At 41.1% G+C, this 23,668-nt stretch overlaps 1 protein-coding gene across 13 annotated transcripts in view; it reads right to left on the bottom strand.

Moving 5' to 3' along the window:
* rapgef6 (Rap guanine nucleotide exchange factor 6) overlaps positions 1–23,668 on the bottom strand; it is a 262,348-nt gene that overhangs the window by 53,756 nt on the left and 184,924 nt on the right. For all 13 annotated transcript variants that reach the window (XM_033029271.1, XM_033029274.1, XM_033029281.1 and 10 more), the window contains 9 exons: positions 18,238–18,418; positions 17,319–17,455; positions 14,914–15,072; positions 12,702–12,854; positions 10,884–11,048; positions 10,542–10,649; positions 6,124–6,327; positions 4,070–4,178; positions 2,884–3,130 (listed from right to left, as the gene is read on the bottom strand). In XM_033029271.1, coding sequence (XP_032885162.1) covers positions 2,884–3,130; positions 4,070–4,178; positions 6,124–6,327; positions 10,542–10,649; positions 10,884–11,048; positions 12,702–12,854; positions 14,914–15,072; positions 17,319–17,455; positions 18,238–18,418 — 1,463 coding nt within the window. The remainder of the gene's footprint in view (positions 1–2,883; positions 3,131–4,069; positions 4,179–6,123; positions 6,328–10,541; positions 10,650–10,883; positions 11,049–12,701; positions 12,855–14,913; positions 15,073–17,318; positions 17,456–18,237; positions 18,419–23,668) is intronic.

Genomic DNA, 23,668 nt, shown 5'->3' with positions numbered 1-23,668 from the left:
TTTCGTTGTACCATGTGCAATGACAATAAAGAGATTCATTCATTCATTGCTCTAACCTTTCTCACTGTGTCCAAGTTCAGACTTAATGCTTTAGACCTCCCAATCAACTACTACTTTTTAATAACTATAACCAACAAATCCAAACATTGTACATAGATTCTACCATTATAATTAACATGACCTGTGCTTCTACATGCTTCCTAGATTTAAAATTATCACTTGCCATCCATCTCGCATTGTCGTCGAGGTCAATATGCAGCCCAGGATTTCAATTTGCCACGTCTACTAAACCAGTATCCACTTGCCTTGACTGTATTCCACATTTCAGCATTTAAGAGCATAAAGCCCCAGTCCCACTTTCACGACCTAATTTGCGCCCTCTGCCGAGTTTGCCCTTAACTCATACTCGCAGCATGGTCGCCACGAGGTCGTAGGAAGTCTTCGTAACTCTTCCCCATGAGTGGTCTCCGCGTACTCGTGGCCTCAACTAGGTCGCGGCGTTTTTTCCAGCCTGATAAAAAATGTCCACGAGTAAAAAAAGGTTGCCATGGGAAAAAATCGGTACTTTTTACTCGTAGGTAGGTCGTGATGCTAGTCGTACGTAGTCGTAGGTAGTCGATGGTAGTCAAAGGTAATAACTCTGGGGTGAAAAAAAGGTCAGCAGAAAAAAAAGGTAATTTAAACAGCAGGACGTCACCTCTGTTACTCCAAGGCATGTTCATTCAGAACTGGAGAGTTTTTTGGAGCGGAGACTTGTGTTTTAAGAGATGGCACCAAAAAGACAGCAGTGCAGGGGGAGGGCACAACCCTCAAAAAAACCTGCCATGCAGGTGTTGCCCACGCAGGAGGAGGAGTGGCAGGAGGTGATGCCACAGGAGGTTATAGTGCAGGAGGTGGTAGCCCTGCATGAGAGACCCCAGGAGGGGGAGACCAGGGTTGTAGTATATGTCCCCACCACCACCCCATCCTTCACTGCCTCATTTGAAGGCAGCAAAGCAGCCCTTTCTCCTGTGTCTGACACAGAGGCAGATGCCCCATTGGTGGTGAGGGAGGGCTGGAGGAAGGTTATGCCCTACACCTTCACCAGGCAGCAGGAGGGGGACCTTGAGGAATGGTTCTAGCAGAATGCCATTCTGTACGAAAAGAAAAATGAGGGGTACAGGGACAGGGACAAGAATGTCATGCTTGCCATTCACTGCCCCACATGTGTGCTTAAAGTTCCGTCTTTTGTCAAAGCCCAGCACCACTCTCTTCCAGTCATCTGGTGGACTGGAACAGTCCATTACATCATCTCCATTAACCCATTGAGACCTCTTCTTCTGCTTCCTCTTCACCCTTGCTCTTCCCCTTCTGCCTTTCTTAAAAGGTTGCTGAAGCAAAAGACTACTGCAAACAGCAGTAGTTGCATTTTTACTAACATCCTCCAAACTAGTTCCTTCCTTGCTTGCATTGTTCACAATGATTTGCCAGAGACCAACGTACATGGTCGAAATCAGTATTCAACATAGTCGAAGGAGGTCTTCTTCATAGTCGAGGGAGGTCTTCAACATAGTCATAGGAGGTCTTCAACATAGTCTTGGAAGGTCGTAGGAGATCGTACACATAGTCGAGGAAGGTCGTAGGTCACCGCGACCTTGATTTTTTTTAAAAAGTCGCTTAAGGTCGCCAGAGGTTGCGGTGGAGGTCTTCTAAGTGGGACAGGCCCTTTAGAAATGTCAAGTTATTTTGTCTTGAGTGACTACTCTAGAAGATTATGTCATGTATTTTACTTTGGTGCAATTCTTCCACTAACCCCATCATATTCCTTGGTTCCCTTACTTCCTAAAATTCTATTGATCCATACCTTGAATATATTTACAATGTACCTGAGTCTCCATAGCCCGCTTGTATGGTAAATTTGATTCACAGCACTCTGGGCATAAAAATGTCTTCTCATTGCCCAAGACTAGCCAATCTTTATTTTGAGATGTTGAATCCAGGTTGTACGTGGGAAACAAGGAACTGCAGATGCTGGTTTACCAAGGAAAGACACAAAATGCTCGAGATACTCAGCAGATCAGGCAACGTCTCGGGAGAACATAGATTGGTGACGTTTCATGACCATTCTTCAGTCCAAAATATGACCTATCCATGTTCTTCAAATAATTTTGCTTGTTTCCATGAGATGTGTATGTTTTTATGCTACACCAGGCTCTCTTATACAGCAGTCGGTGAGTTCTGGTTGTTTGATCTCAATTCTCATCCACTTTCAAACTTAAATTTCTAGTGAAACAGTATGAAAATTTCAGAGGGGAAATTAAGATAAATATCCTTAAAACCTTACTGCTTAATGTGTTGGCTTACAAAATGTGAATCATATTTCAATGTTTCAAATATGATTTGCATTCTCCAAGGCCTTAAAAGGTGCAGACCTCAATGCTATTCATTTTATATGACATTCTTAAGCACTGCAGTCTTCCAGGAAAGCAAAGCAGCTGGAATTCAAGCTGAAAGCTTCTAAATCTCCCAGTCCAACAGCCACTGGAATATTCCGCTTAATTAAATAATGACATATGTTTATACTCACTGAAGAAAACGTTCAATTAAACCTTCAATTAACAGTCATTTCATGCTGAGTTTGCCTGTGCACCTATTAATGGATTAAGCTATACTGGTCACAACCTCAGGGTTTGGCAAGTCAATCAAATTCAACTATGTCATGGTGGAAAGGAACACAATAAAATAATGTTGCTATATCATTAACGCTAAGCACTAGCTATTGATATTTTGTTTCATTTTATAGGTGCTTGGCTCTTTTCCTTTTCTCTCCACATCATACACCATCTAAGAGGAGAATTAGGTCACAGTCATTACAATGTTAATCCTACTAAATATCTCACTTACCTGAATGGTTTTGGTGGTAAGATACTGAACCGTGTCTTGTCAAGTATTTTTCTAATTTTGTTTCGGCCACCCGACACTGTGTTGGCCTTCATTTTCTTGTTACCCTTCTCTGAAGGGAACATGTGTTCTACATCTCTGTGCAAATCTGGATGCGAGTAACGATTACCCTTTTTTTCCGCAATTTTAGGAATGTGAGGAACTCCATTCTTTTTCTCTTGCAGCAGCCGATTGAGGAGTTCCTTAAAAACTGGAAAGCAAAGAGGAAAAAATTAGTAGTAGTGGAATGAGTTAAATGACCTTTTTATCCTTTAGTTAAAAGATGCCCAGGATATTGTGAACTTTTCATTGGTGCTGAGAGATATTTTACATTGATTGCAAGTGAAAGATCGGGCATCAGTTTAACATCTATCCAAACAAAGCTGACTTTCATATGAAGAAAGACTGGATAGACTCGGCTTGTACTCGCTAGAATTTAGAAGATTGAGGGGGGGTCTTATAGAAACTTACAAAATTCTTAAGGGTTTGGACAGGCTAGATGCAGGAAGATTGTTCCCGATGTTGAGGAAGTCCAGAAGGATAAGGGGGAAATCTTTTAGGACCGAGATGAGGGAAACATTTTTCACACAGAGAGTGGTGAATCTGTGGAACTCTCTGCCACAGAAGGTAGTTGAGGCCAGTTCATTGGCTATATTTAAGATGGAGTTAGATGTGGCCCTTGTGGCTAAAGGGATCAGGGGGTATGGAGAGAAGGCAGGTACAGGATACTGAGTTGGATGATCAGCCATGATCATATTGAATGGTGGTGCAGGCTCGAAGGGCAGAATGGCCTACTCCTGCACCTATTTTCTATGTTTCTATGTTTCCCATCCGAGTAGCATTCTTATTATTGCCACCAAGTGTCAGATTTGATTTTAAGCTTAAGTCTCTGAAGGAATACTTCAATGCATAACTTTTTGACTAAAGAAAGAATGTTACCACTGAACTACAAAAGTGATTATACTTCAAGTATACTATTCGGCATCATAGTCCTTTGGGACTATGTTAATGTTAGTGTTAAATGCAATTAGTTTTTGGATTAAGCAGAAAGAATCAAGTACCTACAGAAAGATTCCAACTCGGTAAGTAAATGTCTTGCCACTGTGTACTGAATAATTCTTGATGGCATCATAAGTCTAAACATACTCACCAAATATGTTGGTTTTCACGGTGATGGAGAGATGAGTATTATTTCTCAGAATTTCTTGAGCTTTTGTATATTGGATATTCTCAAAATTCTGCCCATTTACTTCCATAATCTGAAAAAAATTAATCAGTTTTTCTTAAATGTTGAGAATTGGAATCAAAATAATTTCCATAGGTTTGCATTTTGTGACCATTATGGTCACAGCATTATAGCAACTATGAATATCAAGTGAAATATTTCACATGTGTTTGTATAGTTTAGAGAAATAGCATGGAAACAGGCCTTTTGGGCCCACCAAATCCACGTTGACCATCAGTCACCCCTTCACACTAGTTCTATGTTATCCTGCTTTCCTATCCACTCCCTATACACTGTATTTTAAATGTTTGAGAGCTATATTCCACTGTATCATTCACACACATTCTCTCTCTCTCTCTCACTCACACACACTCAAAATAGCTCTTTCTGAGTAGTACGCACAAAATGATTGATGGATATTTGATTAGCAATAAATTAACTCTGAAATCAAGTTATAAAATTATGAGAGGGCAATAGGTAGGGTAGACTGTCAGACCTCCCCCCCCCCCCCCCCAGGGTGTAAATGTCAAGGATTAGAGGACATAGCTTTATGGTGACAGGGGCAAAGTTTATAGGAGATGTGCCGGCCAAGTTCTCTGTTGGGTTTTTGTTGTAGAGGGCGATGGCTGCCTGGAATGCATTGTCATGAGTAGTGGTGGAGGCAGACCCGATAGTGGTGTTTAAGAGGCTTTTAGATGGGCATGTGGATATGCAGGGAAAGGACCATGTCTAGGCAGAGGAGATTAGTTTAATTTGGCATCCGGTTTAGCATGGATATTATCTGCCAAAGGGCCTATTACTGTGCTGTACTGTTACATTTAAGTAAGTACGTTTATTGGCCAAGTATTCATACAAGGAATTTGCCTTGGTGCTCCACCCGCAAGTAACAACATGACATACAGTGACAGTTACGAATGACTCAGAAAACACTAAACATTAATAATAATAAAACATTAATGATAAAACACAGTTTATAATAACTGAGTAACTATAATCACCTGGAAATAGATCAGCCAGCTTTGCCAAGAGCAAGTAAATGGTTAAAGTTGGTGTGACAAGGGAAATCAAGAAAAGTGTAAATATCTTGTTCAACATTGGGAAGTTTGGGAAGTTTCAAAGCAATATAAAGTAATGTACCATATCCAAACAGTTTCAAAATCATGTGCAATAGGTTTGGTTTGGGACAAAGGTAGAAACAGAATTAGTGGCTGAAGAAATAGTCGCAGTTGTCTTTAAATAACCCAAAATACAAATGCTTCAGCATCACTTGAGACTTTGTGAGCAGTATATTTTCAGAAATGAACAAATGGAAAAGGTAAACACACATTAGCATGCTCAGCCTAAATCAAAGGGAGTATGCTTGGACCTACGCGATCTCCCGATTGCTAGACACTTTATCTCCCCCTCCTATTCCCATAATGACCACTCTGCCCTGGGCCTCCTTCATTGTCAGAGTGAGGCCAAACGTAAATTGGAGGAACAGTACCTCATATTTCCTGCGGGCAGCTTACAACCCAGCGGTATGAATATTGATTTCTCTAACTTCAAGTAACCCTTGCTTTCCATCTCTCTCCGTCCCTCCCCTACCTTAGTTCTCTGACTAATTTCACTGTCCTCCTGATTAATTTTACTTTGTATGCCTCGTTGCCACCTTACTCTCAGCCATCAATGAACCATTCTACATTTCCTTGCTCAGTCTGCTTTGTTCTGCCCTTTGCACACCTTACATTCTCTTTGTACCCTTCCATATCTCTAGTTTCCCTCTCCCTGACTCTCAGTCTGAAGAAGGGTCTCGACCCAAAACGTCACCCATTCTTTCTTTCCAGATATGTAGCGTGTCCCGCTGAGTTACTCCAGCATTTTGGGTCTATCTTGGGAGTATACTTAGTCCAACATTTTAAATAGTTTCTCACAAAAAGTGCAGGCTTGAAGTGGTTTTAGTTACAAATGGCAATATTTTCACACACAAGGATCTTTACCTGGTCACCTCGTTTAAGTCCAGCTTCAGCAGCTTTACTGCACGGATCCACAGTTTCCACAAATATACCAAAGCCTCGCTCACTGCCGCCAAGTAGACTAAAGTACAAAGGGGACTCCCTGGAAGGTTTCAGCAATGTTATCTGCCTCCATTTGGCTTTGGCTGCGCAGGCAATATTCAACAATCTGAGATGTCCTTTCATTTTCTGAAAATTAAACCAGAAGATCTTATAATTCACTTCACTTATGTAAATTGTTCTCAACACAGGTATTACAACGCTCTGGGGAAAACAATTGATATTTGTAAGTGGCCACATTCATGAGAAGATCTTTGGTGTTTGTTATTGTCTTTAAATCAATTTCTATAAAACTATATCAATAAATATGAACACCGCTGTATGGTTCACTAAAAGGAGGCAGGAAATGCAATTAGTTAAAAAAATGAAAGCAGGGTGAATTTAATGGGGAAGCTATGCTATTTTATTCATCTATTACTGTAGGAAGATAATCAAGCTAAGTATAATATACGCAATTGATAGCTCGTGACCTTAAAGGGGCAAAGTTTTTATAGGAGGTTTTCAGAGTAATTTTCTTTTGTACAGAGGATGGTGGGTGCCTGTAAACACATTGCCAGGAGTGGTAGTGGTGGTAGACATGATAGTGACATCCAAAAAACTTTTAGAATGGAGGGGTACTAATCATAGAAACATAGAAACATAGAAATTAGGTGCAGGAGTAGGCCATTCGGCCCTTCGAGCCTGCACCGCCATTCAATATGATCATGGCTGATCATCCAACTCAGTATCCCGTACCTGCCTTCTCTCCATACCCTCTGGTCCCCTTAGCCACAAGGGCCACATCTAACTCCCTCTTAAATATAGCCAATGAACTGGCCTCGACTACCCTCTGTGGCAGGGAGTTCCAGATATTCACCACTCTCTGTGTGAAAAAAGTTCTTCTCATCTCGGTTTTAAAGGATTTCCCCCTTATCCTTAAGCTGTGACCCCTTGTCCTGGACTTCCCCAACATCAGGAGCAATCCTCCTGCATCTAGCCTGTCCAACCCCTTAAGAATTTTGTAAGTTTCTATAAGATCCCCTCTCAATCTCCTAAATTCTAGAGAGTATAAACCAAGTCTATCCAGTCTTTCTTCATAAGACAGTCCTGACATCCCAGGAATCAGTCTGGTGAACCTTCTCTGCACTCCCTCTATGGCAATAATGTCCTTCCTCAGATTTGGAGACCAAAACTGTACGCAATACTCCAGGTGTGGTCTCACCAACACCCTGTACAACTGCAGTAGAACCTCCCTGCTCCTATACTCAAATCCTTTTGCTATGAAAGCTAACATACCATTCGCTTTCTTCACTGCCTGCTGCACCTGCATGCCCACTTTCAATGACTGGTGTACCATGACACCCAGGTCTCGCTGCATCTCCCCTTTTCCTAGTCGGCCACCATTTAGATAATAGTCTGCTTTCCTGTTTTTGCCACCAAAATGGAGAACCTCACATTTATCCACATTATACTGCATCTGCCAAACATTTGCCCACTCACCCAGCCTATCCAAGTCACCTTGCAGTCTCCTAGCATCCTCCTCACAGCTAACACTGCCCCCCAGCTTAGTGTCATCCGCAAACTTGGAGATATTGCCTTCAATTCCCTCATCCAGATCATTAATATATATTGTAAATAGCTGGGGTCCCAGCACTGAGCCTTGCGGTACCCCACTAGTCACTGCCTGCCATTGTGAAAAGGACCCGTTTACTCCTACTCTTTGCTTCCTGTTTGCCAGCCAGTTCTCTATCCACATCAGTACTGAACCCCCAATGCCGTGTACTTTAAGTTTGTAAACTAATCTCTTATGTGGGACCTTGTCGAAAGCCTTCTGGAAGTCCAGATACACCACATCCACTGGTTCTCCCCTATCCACGCTACTAGTTACATCCTCGAAAAATTCTATAAGATTCGTCAGACATGATTTACCTTTTGTAAATCCATGCTGACTTTGTCCAATGATTTCACCACTTTCCAAATGTGCAGCTATCCCATCTTTAATAACTGATTCTAGCAGTTTCCCCACTACCGATGTTAGACTAACTGGTCTGTAATTCCCCGTTTTCTCTCTCCCTCCCTTCTTAAAAAGTGGGGTTACGTTTGCTACCCGCCAATCCTCAGGAACTACTCCAGAATCTAAAGAGTTTTGAAAGATTATTACTAATGCATCCACTATTTCTGGAGCTACTTCCTTAAGTACTCTGGGATGCAGCCTATCTGGCCCTGGGGATTTATCGGCCTTTAATCCATTTAATTTACCCAACACCACTTCCCGGCTAACCTGGATTTCACTCAATTCCTCCAACTCCTTTGACCCGCGGTCCCCTGCTATTTCCGGCAGATTATTTATGTCTTCCTTAGTGAAGACGGAACCAAAGTAGTTATTCAATTGGTCCGCCATATCCTTGTTCCCCATGATCAACTCACCCGTTTCTGACTGCAAGGGACCTACATTTGTTTTAACTAATCTCTTTCTTTTCACATATCCATAAAAACTTTTGCAGTCAGTTTTTATGTTCCCTGCCAGTTTTCTTTCATAATCTATTTTTCCTTTCCTAATTAAGCCCTTTGTCCTCCTCTGCTGGTCTCTGAATTTCTCCCAGTCCTCCGGTATGCTGCTTTTTCTGGCTAATTTGTACGCATCATTCTTCGCTTTGATACTATCCCTGATTTCCCTTGTTATCCACGGATGCACTACCTTCCCTGATTTATTCTTTTGCCAAACTGGGATGAACAATTTTTGTAGTTCATCCATGCAGTCTTTAAATGTCTTCCATTGCATATCCACCGTCAACCCTTTTAGAATTAATTGCCAGTCAATCTTGGCCAATTCACGTCTCATACCCTCAAAGTTACCTTTCTTTAAGTTCAGAACCATTGTTTCTGAATTAACAATGTCACTCTCCATCCTAATGAAGAACTCAACCATATTATGGTCACTCTTGCCCAAGGGGGCACGTACAACAAGACTGCTAACTAACCCTTCCTCATTACTCAATACCCAGTCTAAAATAGCCCGCTCTCTCGTTGGTTCATCTACATGTTGATTTAGATAACTATCCCGCATACATTCCAAAAAATCCTCTTCCTCAGCACCCCTGCCAATTTGATTCACCCAATCTATATGTAGATTGAAGTCACCCATTATAACGGTTTTGCCTTTGTCGCACGCATTTCTAATTTCCTGTTTGATACCATCTCCAACTTCACTACTACTGTTAGGTGGCCTGTACACAACACCCACCAGCGTTTTCTGCCCCTTAGTGTTTCGCAGCTCTACCCATACCGATTCCACATCCTGCAAACTAATGTCCTTCCTTTCCATTGCGTTAATCTCCTCTCTAATCAGCAACGCTACCCCACCTCCTTTTCCTTTCTCTCTATCCCTCCTGAATATTGAATATCCCTGGATGTTCAGCTCCCAGCCTTGGTCACCCTGGAGCCATGTCTCCGTGATCCCAACTATATCATAGTCATTAATAGCTATCTGCACATTCAACTCATCCACCTTATTACGAATGCTCCTTGCATTGAGACACAAAGCCTTCAGGCTTGTTTTTACAACACTCTTACCCCTTATACAATTTTGTTGAAAAGTGGCCCTTTTTGATTTTTGCCCTGGATTTTCCGGCCTGCCACTTTTACTTTTCACCTTGCTACCTATTGCTTCTACCCTCATTTTACACCCCTCTGTCTCTACGCTCACACATTTAAGAAACCCTTTCCCTTTAACTCCATCCTCCACTAGCCCATTCGACACCCCACCCCCCTTATTCAGTTTAAAACCACCCGTGTAGCAGTGGCAAACCTGCCTGCCAGAATGCTGGTCCCACACCTGTTAAGATGCAATCCGTCCCTTTTGTACAGTTCCCCCTTACCCCAAAACAGATCCCAGTGATCTAAGAATCTAAATCCCTGCCCCGTGCACCAGTTCCTCAGCCACACGTTCAGGTCCCGTATCTCCCTGTTCCTGCTCTCGCCAGCACGAGGAACTGGAAGCAAACCGGAGATAACAACCCTGGAGGTCCTGCTTTTCAGCATTTTTCCGAGCTCTCTCATGTGCAGGTAGCTGAGATTAGCACAGCCAAGTTGGGCCAAATAACCTGTTCCTGTGCTGTACTATTCTATGTTCTTGAGAGCAGATAATCTTCCTGAGGTTTAGTAAAACAACGAGAGTCCCAAAAGATTACAAAAATGAAGTTTGAACAGTTTATTTTAGGCACCAATGCTTTGTAATAAGCTCAATTAAAGTATCTCTAAATAGAGAACAATATTACTGGAGAACTCTGATGTTGCAGGCAAAAGAGATGGTCACTTTAAACCATTATTCAGTCATAATCAACTCATTTGCATATTTTGCTTACCGCAGTTTCTAACTTATTTTCAAATTCCTCTAGAAAATTAGTCATGGCAGGATCTCCTTCAAAATCATTGAAATGATTATTCACCCATAAGAGAACAACTCGTGTGACCTAGAACAGAATTGTTTGGATGTGAAAAGCGGGGCACAGAATTAAGAGGATCAAACATACAAATTAATTACAACTAATTTATTTTAAATTACTACAGTTGACTGCTGCATTAATTTTTCTTTCCAAGGCTTAAGAGTATAGCAGCTTACATATGCAGACTAGAACAAATGAACAGTTTCTAAAGATAAATTTTATATTTTCATTTATTACAGATGAATAAATCGTCAGACTGACCTTATCCCTAAGGCTATCAATATTAAACCATTCCAGTAATCTCTCTCCAACTTCCATGGGACCCGACAGAAACGTTCTGCATGTCAACAGGAAATCCTCGATGTACGTGGGATCGACAATGGAATGTTCTTCAACTAAGTGTCTAATAAGTCTATCAGGCGTCCCCTGAAAGAGTAATGCAATGTTAATAAAATTGTTTCAGTTATCATAACTTCAATTTCTTTGTTCTCCAATTTACAGGAATTGCTACTGCTAAACATAACCCAATGGTTTGACTAACAGAAATCGGATTCATTACAAGTGAGACAATGATATATTTTAGGTCTGTTAAATGCATTTTCACATTATAAAGGCCTTCAGTTATGCCACACCGTAAAATGTAAATGGAGTGTAAAAAGTAGTGTCAACTTTTAGCTTTTTAATCAGACACAATTTTTTTTCATTGAAGACTATGGGATAGGCTTTCATCCACAAGAGGCACTGTCTACAATGAGATCTTTCTTTTGAGCTCGGGTTTGATTAAAAACATTTGAGTTTGATTTTTGGCTTCCACAACGCTGGTGCAAGTACACCAGCAGACACAAATGCTGCCCTATTCTGATTACAGCAGACCGCATGGTCAAGATGCCCAAAGGCCTTTAGAAATGCGTCAAATATTTCTGTAACATTTTACATTGCCAATAACAGTAAAATTATTCAAATGTCTCATCAAATAATTTAGGAAGCTACTAAATTCCAACATTGTAAATTATCTTGACTATAGGCCAACCATAAACTAAAGTAGCAATACATCAAATTTAAAACATAGAATTAAAATAATTGGTGCACAGATTAGTCCGGAGATGGAGGGATTTTCTCACCGTCAGTTTAGTGGAGGGCTGGACTTTAATGTCTGAAGGGGCTATACAGCTAGAAAAACTTAACCATTTTTTTAGAAAAGGACTTTGATGTGTACGAGTCCTGTAACTCCAACACGGAGCTGGAAAGTACATTCACCTGAATTGCTTTTACAGACGGGTCAAATGTGCTCCTATCTTTCAACTATACTTCTGCGATTCAAACATCAAGCAAACAAATGCTGAATGCAGAAATACAAATCCATTAAATGTTCTCACTGCAATGATAGCACGCTCAAATCTGACTCAGAAGGTGATGAATTGCACCACAGATCAGAGGCTTCAATACATAACCAGTGCTGAGGAATTCCTGCATGGCTGGAGGTATCATTGCATACTGACATTTCTGTCCTGGACCTCCTCCTTTGCTGGGGTGAGGCCATGCAAACTGGAGGAATAGCACTACCCAGTGCCCCATCTGGACGCTCACCCATTTTTCCTTTCTACTAATATTCCTTCCTCTGGTTTCACATCTCACACATTTATCTTCTCATCTCTGGCCGATGACCAACCATCTGCCTATCAAAACCCTACATCAGCAATATCCACCGGCTTGTTTTTGCCCCTCAATTCCACTCCAGCCCCCTGAAAGATCCTAAACCTGACCCAGAGAGTAACTAATTCCAGTGATTGTGCAGAGGGGTTGGGGCAGGGGGTAAAAAGTCTTCAAAGAGACAACCGCTATCTATAAGTGAGACCTTGACAAGTCATTTTGAAGTGCTTACTGCAGGCTAATAATTCACTGGTTCACTTTGCAAGCAGTTGTTGTTTCCATAGTATATCAAAGTTATGTGCGTTGGTAATAGTTGAGAAATTCTTATCATGTAGGAGATTGATGTCATCAGAAAATAGAGAAATAATACTTCAATCTGAAAACATGCATGTGCTTTATTTGAAACATATCAACATTCCACTCATCTACCTTTATAACAATGTGTCCTTTCCTGGTTCCGGTACGATCCAGCTCTCTGTGCTCTTTCACCATAACTATCTCCCCTTCCTCCTCCACCTTGTGAGTATTCTTCTCTACTTGGTTCAGAATTCGGCAATAATCCTGCTGAGCTATACTTACAAACTGTTACAAGAGAGCCGAAAAAAGAAACATGCATAGATGTTATATAATTAATCACGCCTCTGAAATAATAAACATTTTTTTAATGTATTAAGTTTTAAACACACTTCAAGTTTAGACTGGCACAATAAAATATACGGTAGACAAAAGTTCTGGAGAAACTCAGCGGGTGCAGCAGCATTTATGGAGCGAAGGAAATAAGCAACGTTTCGGGCCAAAACCCTTCTTCAGACTGAAGAAGGGTTTCGGCCCGAAACGTTGCCTATTTCCTTCGCTCCATAGATGCTGCTGCACCCGCTGAGTTTCTCCAGCACTTTTGTCTACCTTCGATTTTCCAGCATCTGCAGTTCCTTCTTAAACAATACAATATATCCCAAGTAACCACCATATTTCATGAAATTTGGTGCTCAGCGACCCTTTTGTGAAATGATGTATTTCCCGAATATCAAAGAGGGCAACAGAACGCTGGTACGAGCAACTATCACAGGGACTGCTTAACTCTGGTGATTGCTGACGCATGAAGAAATAGGACCTGTAAATTTGTGCATACTTTAATAACACTCGCAGATCTCACAACTAAACTCAAATAAAACACTCCATTTCGTAACATCATCTACAAAGAGTACTATAAAATTATCTGGCAATGGACTACTCATTGATGATAGTGTATTACTTTCTCATTTGTAACAGTTAAATTACTACAAAGTTTTATATTTTCTATTCCAGAATAGGATGTTATGAAAATTCCTGAGTTTCTTTAAATTGAAATTGAATATTAAAAATGGATAGAAAATTGGTAGAATATAATGTATTCTCTGGGAGACCGTGGTTTAACCATATTTGCAAATATGCAAAAAATATATAAATTTCCCTCTGAACTGCTCTGAACTTCATACAGGTGAATATGAAGGAAGTGTGAAGTGAGGCAGCTTAGATCATATCTTTCTAACACAAATAATAAAATCAACCAGTGCAAATGTTGACAATATGCTGACACCAGTAATAATGTGCAGACTAATCTTTATGACATCAAAGATAGCAACGTTTGCATTGATAATCTTTCTATCATTTATCATAAATATTTCTATTACAGTCATAGAGTAAGACAGCATAAAAACAGGACCTTCAGCCCAATTCATCCATGCCGATCAAGATGCCCTATTTAAGCTAGTCCAATTTGCATATGTTTGACCCTATTGCCTCTAAACCTTTCCTATCCATGTTGAAGTTCAAAAGTAGAAGTCTTCCAAATGGTATTACAGTATCTGCCTCCTCTGGCACCTCGTTCCCTATACCGATCACCCTAATAAAACGTTGCCCCACAGGTTTGTATTAAATCTTATCCCTCTCACTTTAAACATATGTCTTCTCATTTCTGATTTCCTACCCCGAGTAAAAGACTGTGCATTAACCCTATCTATTCTGCTCATGATTTTATAAACCTCTGCCTCCTGCCCAACCTCTCCCTATAGCTTAGCCCTTCAAGTCCTGGCAACATCCTCGTAAATCTTCTCTGCATTCTTTCTAGCTTAATGACACCACTATCTTCAACAGAGTACATATAATTCAGTCTATTTTCCACTCATTTTCAATTTGGTAAACTTAAGTTCTGGAATTCAAGAGGAAAAGTGTATATTTTCAAAATAATTATAGTGCATTTGGTGAACATAAAAGTTAGATGTACCCTGCATTTTCTCCCAAGGCAGTGTGACAATCTTTACTCCCCTAAGTAATTATCTATAATTCAGAGAACTTCAACACTTTGGATTTTGCTATCTTTGAGATGTCAAGTGAAATATAAGGCAGGATGTACCAGAATTCACTGGATGCCAATTCCTAAATTTATGTTGGGTACCTGGTACTTACTGCAGCTTTTGTTTGCCCAAATACATAGATTACCAATATGATGAGGCTGGCTGCATTCAAGAGGAAATCTAATTATTTCATTTTATTGTCTGTTGTGTCAGAAATAGTCATCACTATAAACCTACTAAGGATGACTAAATTAAAAGTTACCTTGTTGAACTGAAGTAACAATAGGGCTCTTGAATCATGTCCTTACCTGGCAATCATCTGTTTTGGTCCTAACAATTCCTTTCATATATTGTTTCTCCATGGAAGGAGAAATACCAAAACTGTTTCCCATGCAAAGTGTTTCAGTTTTTCCATGAGAGTCAGTGATTTCCACAGAGCCGTTTAGAATAACATACCACGACTCCAGCTGCAAGTAAAGCAAAACAGACTTTGAGGAAAATTTGCAATTTAAGATGTATGAAAGTGACTCTGTATAAATAAAGTCATCAACTTAAAAGCGTTCTATGAATCATTCCTCAACAATAATACTTCAGACAAACAAATAACGAGCATGAGGTTTCTGCACTCTGCTATTCATAGCAAAATCAAATACACTCTCTTTTTCCACATATTCAGATTTGCTAACACAATACATATCTTTAGAAATAATTTGAGACACTTAATGCTGCTTGTATCTTAAATTGTGATGGCTTTTTAAACTGCAAAGATTTGGGATATTTCTATTATTAGAACAAATCTTTGCACAAATGTGAAGAAAACTTGCAAACCTCTCATTTTTACAGAGGGAGGCCCAATATTGACAAGTTTGTTTAACAAAATAGTCTGAATATTACAGCGGTATGGCTGATAAAAGTGCTGCTCCACAGTGCTAGAGGCAGGGGTTTGAGCCTGACCTTCAGTGCTGTCTGTGTGGAATTTGCACGTTCTCCCTGTGACCATATGGGTTTCCTCCAGAATCCAAAAGATGTGCGGATTTGTAGGTTATATGAGCTCTGTAGAATTGGCCCCACTGTGTCCAGGGATTGGATGCAAAAGTGGGATGACATAGAACGAGCGTAAATGAGTGATCAAATGGTCATCATGTACTCAGTGGGCCAAAGGGCCCGTTTCACGCTGTATCTCAAACAATTATAATGCACTCAGACAGTGGCTCTTGTCTATGAAATGCTGTCATGTGCTTCACTGTATCTTGATGCACTACTGGCTGCCTGGCTTGTACTTGCACAATTAAGAAAATCAATTAAAGACAAATAAAAACAATTGTGCCTTCTTAAGCTTAAGCAATGACGTAGATATGATGGCAAAGATTTTAAACAGTCACTGACTGAACTGTGAGGAGGATAAAATAATTTGTCTTATTCTTAGTCAGTTCAATATGCTAAAAGAGTTTATATACCATAAAGTGAAAAGGAATGCTTATGGCTTTTGGATAGGATTCTAAAAGAAAACATTTTTTTTTTAAAAGGAGCATAATATATGAATTTTAAAAGAAGCTTTGATTGATTGATTGATAGAAAGATGCAAGGGAAACAAGTCCTTTGGCCCACCAAGTCCATGCTGACCATTGATCTACTGTTGACACTCGTTCTATGCTATCCCACTTTTCTCATCCACTCCCTACGCACGAGGGATTTTACTGAGGCAAATTAACCTAAAAACCCAGACATTTTTGGGATGAGGGGAGAAATCGGAATATCCAGAGAAAGTCCATGTGGTCATTGGGAGAACATGCAAACTCCACACAAACAGCAGTCGAGGTGGGATCGTAACCAAATCTCTGGCGCTGAGAGGTATCATCTCTACCAATTGCAGCACTGTGCTTTTCAAAATTGTAATTTATTGCTTGCCTAACACAGGGTCATTTTTTAAATACTTCTGTCTGCCTTGAATTGTGAAAAAAGGAAATAGAATTTGAAAACATTAGGGCATGTGCAGGAGAAACTTTAAACAACACATTGAAGTAAATTATCCTAACAATTGGAGAGAGCATATCAGTCACAAATGAATACAATTGCCTTAAAAAATCCATTATATATTCAGGAAAGAGTGCAAGATAATGTTTTTGAAGCAATTAAGTCCTTTGTCAGGGGTTATAGGGAGAAGGTAGGAGAATGTGGTTGAGATGGAAAGATATTTCAACCATTATTGAATGGCAGAGTAGATTTGATGGGCCGAAGGGCCTAATTCTGCACCTAACACTTATGAACTAGGGAGAAAATAGAGGACGCAAACCTAAATAGAGTGCAGGACTGAGGCGCAGCAGTAGAGTTGCTGCCTTACAGCGCCAGAGACCCGGGTTCAATCCTGACTATGGGTGCTGACAATTCTGAGTTTGTACGTTCTCCCTGTGACATGCGTGGGTTTTCTCCTGGCGTTCTGGTTTCATCTCACACTCCGAAGACGTACCGATTTGAATGCTAATTGGTAAAAATTGTAAATTGTCCCTAGTGTGTGTAGGATAGTGTTAGCGTGCGGGGATTGCTGGTTGGTGTGGACTCGGTGGGCCAAAGGACCTGTTTCCGCGCTGTATCTCTAAACTGAACAATAAACAGAAATAAATTTTGCAAATTAGTTAAACAGAAAATAATTTGATACATGAAGCTCCCATGAACAACAAATGCAAAAAATACACCAAGTGAATGCGGCATTTACCTCCTTCCCATCGTCAGTTATTATCGCTCCTGCATGTTCCACTACTTCAAATATCATGACTGAGCACAGCTCTCTTCTGACAAACATGGTCATGTTGGCAAATGCAGGCAGCTGATGCATAAACTCCAGCAATTGTTCTGAAGAGTAACAGACACACATTTTGCCAGTTTCAGTTATACACATCTGCAAATTACCAACAGCATTTCCAATATTGTCAAGAAACTCCATTGTCCAATGAACACACAAAATGAATGCTGAGGAAAACATAGGTATCTTTAGAGAAAATATACCTAATGTAAAGTGAATTCTCTGCCCTTTACTTATCAGTGGGGTCATCAAGCTACTAAAAAAATAGATTACTTGGTCTTTTAATGGCAATATCAAACTTCAGTAGAATACTGTGTAGGAAAGAACTGCAGATGCTGGTTCAAATCGAAGGTTGACACAAAATGCTGGAGTGACTCGGCGGAACAGGCAGCATCTTTGGAGAGAAGGAATGGGTGACTTTGAGTTGAGACCCTTCTCCAGACTAATAGTAAAATAATACTCATTTACATTTTTTAATTAACTGATTTACTTTACTTATTTTTAACAATTATTCAAATGCTATTGTGGCTTCATTTGTTTTTAGTTTATCAATATTTTGGAATGTTAAAGGACTTCAAATCACTTAAAATTGTACTAAGGTTTGACAGGCAACTATGCCAGGAGTAGCTTAGTTACCTGCCAAAAACAAAATCTGCAATGGTGTGTAGGGTTTGATCTATCCACTCTCACTCTTGATTGAGTGTAGGTAGGATCTTTTCATTCAGCATTCAACAGGTTGTCGATGGGGAACCACACAAGGTATAGGATAGTATCGAGCTATGGGCAAGAGTGAAATGGAAAGTACAGGTGAAAATAATCTCCCTAATTGTACCAATGTCATCATCATTTCGGTCCCTAGGATCCTTCTCCAGACATTCTCGAACTACATCTCTGCTCATCAATGGGTCAGATGCACGGTCAATGTCTTCTTCATCTTCTTCCTCTTCTTCCGAATCTACTGCTGTTTCTGGAAGACCAGTTAGGTCCACATCTCCCATTTCACTCTCTGTGGCCTGCATAAAGATATTTGGTTGTTAATCACACATGCCAACAGTAAAGTGCCATTAACAAATAAAACTATAAGGTTTCCACTATGGTGATTTAAAGTCTGATACTGACTAATCAACTGTGCTGATATATCGTATTTATTCATTTCCTTGTTCATGTATATCAAAATACTAAATTTTCTAATAGCCGAGAGATGTGAGAGACTTTGATTTTCAACAAGGTGCTATGTATCCATCTGTCCCGTGCTTGCTATCCCCACAGATCTACATCTGTCCCATTTCGTTGAGTACTGTGACGGTAAGTTTGTCAATTATCTCTGGGGATATTGGGGATCTCCAAGACAGTCCAAACTCCTTAGAAATAAGTGGCCATGACATCCTCGTGGGTAGTTGGGGACCAGGAAAGAGCAGATGGCTCTGAATGAATGAATAAGTTGAATGAATAACTTTCTTGGCCAAGTATGTTCACATACAAGGAATTTGCCTTGGTGCTCCGCTCGCAAGTGATAACATGACATACAGTGGCAATTAAGAATAACACATAAAACATTAAACATTCATAATAAAACATTTTTGATTAAACATGTGAATTAAATACAATACCAGAGCAAAAGGAGGCTACAGATTTTTGGTTATTGAGTAGAGCAACTACTCGTGGAAAAAAAGCTGTTTTTATGTCAGGTTGTGGCAGCTTTGACAATCCGGAGTCGGCTTCCAGAGGGAAGTGATTCAAAGAGTTTGTGGCCAGGGTGAGAGGGGTCAGAGATGATCTTACCCGCTTGCTTCCTGGCCCTTGCAGTGTACAGTTCGTCAACAGAGAGAAGGTTGCAGCCAACAACCTTCACATCTGATCGAATGATTCGCTGCAGCCTCCGGGTGTCATGCTTGGTGGCTGAGCCAAACCAGACCATGATGGAGAAGGTGAGGACAGACTCTACGATGGCAGTATAGAATTGGATCATCATTGCCTGTGACAGATTGCGTTTCCTGAGCTGCCGCAGGAAGTACATCCTCTGTTGTGCCTTTTTGACCCTGGAGTCGATGGTGACCCCCCATTTAAGGTCCTTGGAGATGATGGTTCCCAGGAACATAAAATACTCCACAGATGTGACTGTGGTGTTGTTGATGTTGAGTGGGGTGAGGGGGAGCTCCACAATCAATTCCACTGTCATTGAGCTCCAGGTTAAAAGATCAAAAGATCCAAAGTAGAACAGGACCCTATGCTATGTATCCAGGACTCTGGGATCTATGATCTGGAACCAAGAGATCATATTGTTCAGGGTAGATTTCAACCCATTCTATCACACGTCCTCTGATACCATGGGTATTTGATTTATACACAAGCCCCCTATGTGGCAACTTATCAAATGCCTTTTTGAAATCTAAATATACCAGAACCACAGATTCCTCTATCAACATACCTGTTGAAAGAGAGGAACCTGCAGATTTCATTGACTATTCGAGTCTTTAAACTCAACCAAAAATATTATCCCATGATGTATACTTCAAATAATACATTTCTTATGATCAACTGAGAAACAGGCTGGATGGTTAATTTGACATTCCTTGCAATAAATGATAAAAATAATGAATTTTCCACTATAAAAGACAGAGATTGTCTCTGAATATATAAAACTACTGTTTATCAATCTACAATAAAATTAACAAGGATTATGTAAGTTTTAAAAAGTATTGCAAGACATCCGATTTCAAGATTTCAACTTAACAATTATTACTATGCACACAAAAATGAAAATAGATCTATTATAATAGATGTAATGTTTTAGTCATAAGCATATTTCAAAACATGCCTGTTTTATCCAAATAAGTAGCGTCCACACAATCAAACTGCAAGCACCTTTCATAAATTAAATTACGTTGAAAGATCGGAGGATTTTGTTAAATTTCAGCTCCTCGAGTGATAATGTGGAAACAGGCCCTTCAGCCCAACTTGCCCACACCGCTCCTGTAATGATTAAATCTAGCATCGTACGTTATTTTTATCTTTGAATCCATGAATCTCACCGTATAATACATTGACATCATTACTCCTGCCCCGTGCAAAAACTTACAAACTCCCACATTTTCACTAGGAAGAATAAAAAGGGTGGTGACTGAAAGCTGAACAATCCAGGTCACATTTTTTTTTTTTTTTTAAAAGAGTTTATTTTAAATCATTTTCTTGGAATTTGGCCATCACTGACAAGACCAATATTTATCGGTCATCACAAGTGCCCTTGAACTGAGATGGTTTCAGCAGATAATGACAAAAATAAATGAACTCAATATACAGTATAGCTTAAAGTAGCAATTGCAAACAATATTATTTTCTTTGACAAAAGATGAGCTAAAATTAACGTGTTCTCACACTATTATTTTGTAGACAGATTAAGCTCGTCAAAATTCAGCCTATTTTGTTCAGTACATATAATGCAGATTGAATGGACTGAATTTGACGTCAACTTTAAATTAAACAATAAGTCGATTGAGGATGTGCTAATATCAGGAGTTATTTTAACATAGATTTTCTGGTCAAGTTGAGTTTATTGTCATATGCATGAGTAGTGAGAGCTACAATGAAAATCTTCCCCACAGCAGCATTACAGGCACATTAATTCTGCAAAACAGCAAAAAGAAATGAAAAGATTGTTCAAAAATCATAGACACATAGAAAATAGTTGCAGGAGGAGGCCATTCGGCCCTTCGAGCCAGCACCGCCATTCAATATGATCATGGCTGATCATCCACAATCAGTACCGTGCCTGCCTTCTCCCCATACCCCTTGATTCCACTAGCCCCAAGAGCTCTAACTAACTCTCTTTTAAATTCAGCCAGCAAATTGGCCTCCATTACCTTTTGTGGCAGAGAATTCCACAAATTCACAACTCGCTGGGTGAATGGATGAAGGAATGGGTGAAGGGACAGAAGAAGGTTCTCGACCCGAAACGTCACCCATTCTTGTGTGGCAGAGAAGTCCACAAATTTACAACTCACTGGGTCGGTTGGGGGCGCTGCTAGTTGGCTGCCCTGCCAGCAGCGTGTTCATTATTTCGACATTTTTTTTTTTTTTTAGTATGTCCAAATGTTTGTTTTAGGGTCTCTCGGTGTGTCTTATGTGGGGGGGGGGGGGGGAAAGGGGGAAACAGTTTTTCATTCACTTCCTCGACGGAGAGACGACTTTTTCCATGTCTCATCTCCGCCTCTCCTCTCGCAACCTAACAGCTTGGATTGGAGCGGCCTTTCCCGGAGTCGGGCCCAGAGCTTCAGCAGCGGACGCAGCGTGGATTTTTCCATCACGGAGCGGGGGCGAACTCTTGCCGGGGGTCGCCAGAAAGGAGTGTTCCGATCGCTGGCCTGGTGGCTTTGGCATCATGGGGTTGTGGTCTGCGGAGCTTCTAGCCACGGACGTGGCGTGGACTTACCATCCAGAGTCTGGGATCCCTTGCCGGGGATCGTCGGAGAAGAGCTCTGACTGCCACATTAACATTCCAAAGCCGCGGTCTCCAGTAAGCAAGTAAGTGACCAATTCGGGCACTCCAAGCCGCGGAGTGTGTTCGACCGTCCCGACGTCGGAATTTCGATCATCCCGACGAGAGGGCCTGTACATCCGGCCGTTCATGGCGACGAATACGGAGGGTTTATGGCCCCGACCACGGATGAACAAAGGAGGAGAACTGACTGAACTTTGTTGCCTTCCACCACAGTGACGAATGCTATGGTGGATGTTTATGTTAAATTCTATTGTGAATTGTGTGCTCTTTTTTTCAACTGTATCGCTGCATGGCAAATTCATTTCACTGTACCTTAGTTGGTGCGTGTGACGTATAAATTTGACTTTGAAAAAGCTTTTTCTCATCTCAGTTTTAAATGGCCTCCCTTTTATTCTTAGACTGTGGCCCCTGGTTCTGGACTCCCCCAACATTGGGAACAATTTTCCTGCATCTAGCTTGTCTAGTCCTTTTATAATTGTATATGTTTCTATAAGATTTTCTCTAATCCTTTTAAATTCCAGTGAATGCAAGCCCAGTCTTTCCTCATATGACAGTCCTGTCATCCTGGGGATTAACCTTGTGAACCTACGCTGCACTCCCTCAATAGCAAAGATGTCCTTCCTCAAATTAGGAGACCAAAACTGCACACAATACTCCAGATGTGGTCTCACCAGGGCCCTGTAGAACTTCAGAAGGACCTCTTTAATCCTATACACAAATCCTCTGGTTATGACGGCCAACATGCCATTAGCTTTCTTCACTGCCTGCTGCACCTGCATGTTTACTTTCAGTGACTAGTGTACAAGGACACCCAGGTCTCGTAACACTTTCCTTTTTCCTAATCTGTCACCATTGAGATAGATAATAATGAGATAATAATCTGCCTCCTTGTTCTTGCCGCCAAAGTGGATAACCTCATACCTGGTGGCGCCAGCAATGACTGCCTCGTCAGCAGTTGTTAGTTCTTTCACCCTTTTTGTTATTTTTAGTGTGTCTAATTGTATGTTTTAAATGTTTCTTAGTAGGTCTTATGTGGGGAGTGGTGTGTGGGGGGGGGGGGGGGGGGGGGAAATAGGGGGAAACCGTTTCTCAGTCACTCACCTGGACGGAGATGTGTCTTTTCTCTGTGTCGCATCTTCGCCCCGCCCCTCGCAGCCTACCAACTGGATTGGAGCGGCCTTCCCTACCGCAAACGGCCCAGAGCTTCAGCAGCGGCGCAGCACTGAAGTATCATCGCTGAACGGGGGGGGGGGGTGATGCCTTGCCGACGGTCGCCTGTGTTGGAGCTCCGGAGTGTTGGGCCTGTTAACTTTAACACCGTGGAGCTGTGGTCTGCGGAGCTTCTAGCCACGGGCGCTACGCTGACTTTAACATCGCGGAGGCCTGGGATCCCCAGTGTTGGAGCTCCGTCCAGCGGGGCCCCGTGGTCCACAAATTCCAAGCCGCGAGCGTGTTCCGATCCGTTCCGACTCCGGAGTTCCGATCATCCCGGCGAGAGGACCTGTTCATCGGGCCGTCCGCAGCGGCGACTGCGGAGGGTTCAAAGGCCCTGACCACGGGTGAACAAAGAAGACGATGACTGAACTTTATTGCCTTCCATCACAGTGGGAAACGTTGATTCCGCAATGGTGGATGTTTATGTTAAACTCTATCGTGTAGTGTTCTTTTTATTTGTATCGCTGTATGGTAACTCATATTTCACTGTACCAATTGGTGCATGCAACAAAGTGAACTTGAACTTGACATTTATATACATTATACTGCA

Source organism: Amblyraja radiata, chromosome 11 (assembly GCF_010909765.2).
Source record: "Amblyraja radiata isolate CabotCenter1 chromosome 11, sAmbRad1.1.pri, whole genome shotgun sequence".
NCBI classification, from domain to species: domain Eukaryota; kingdom Metazoa; phylum Chordata; class Chondrichthyes; order Rajiformes; family Rajidae; genus Amblyraja; species Amblyraja radiata.
The sequence above is the reverse complement of the archived record's forward strand: the minus strand, read 5'-3'. Positions and strand labels throughout refer to the sequence as shown.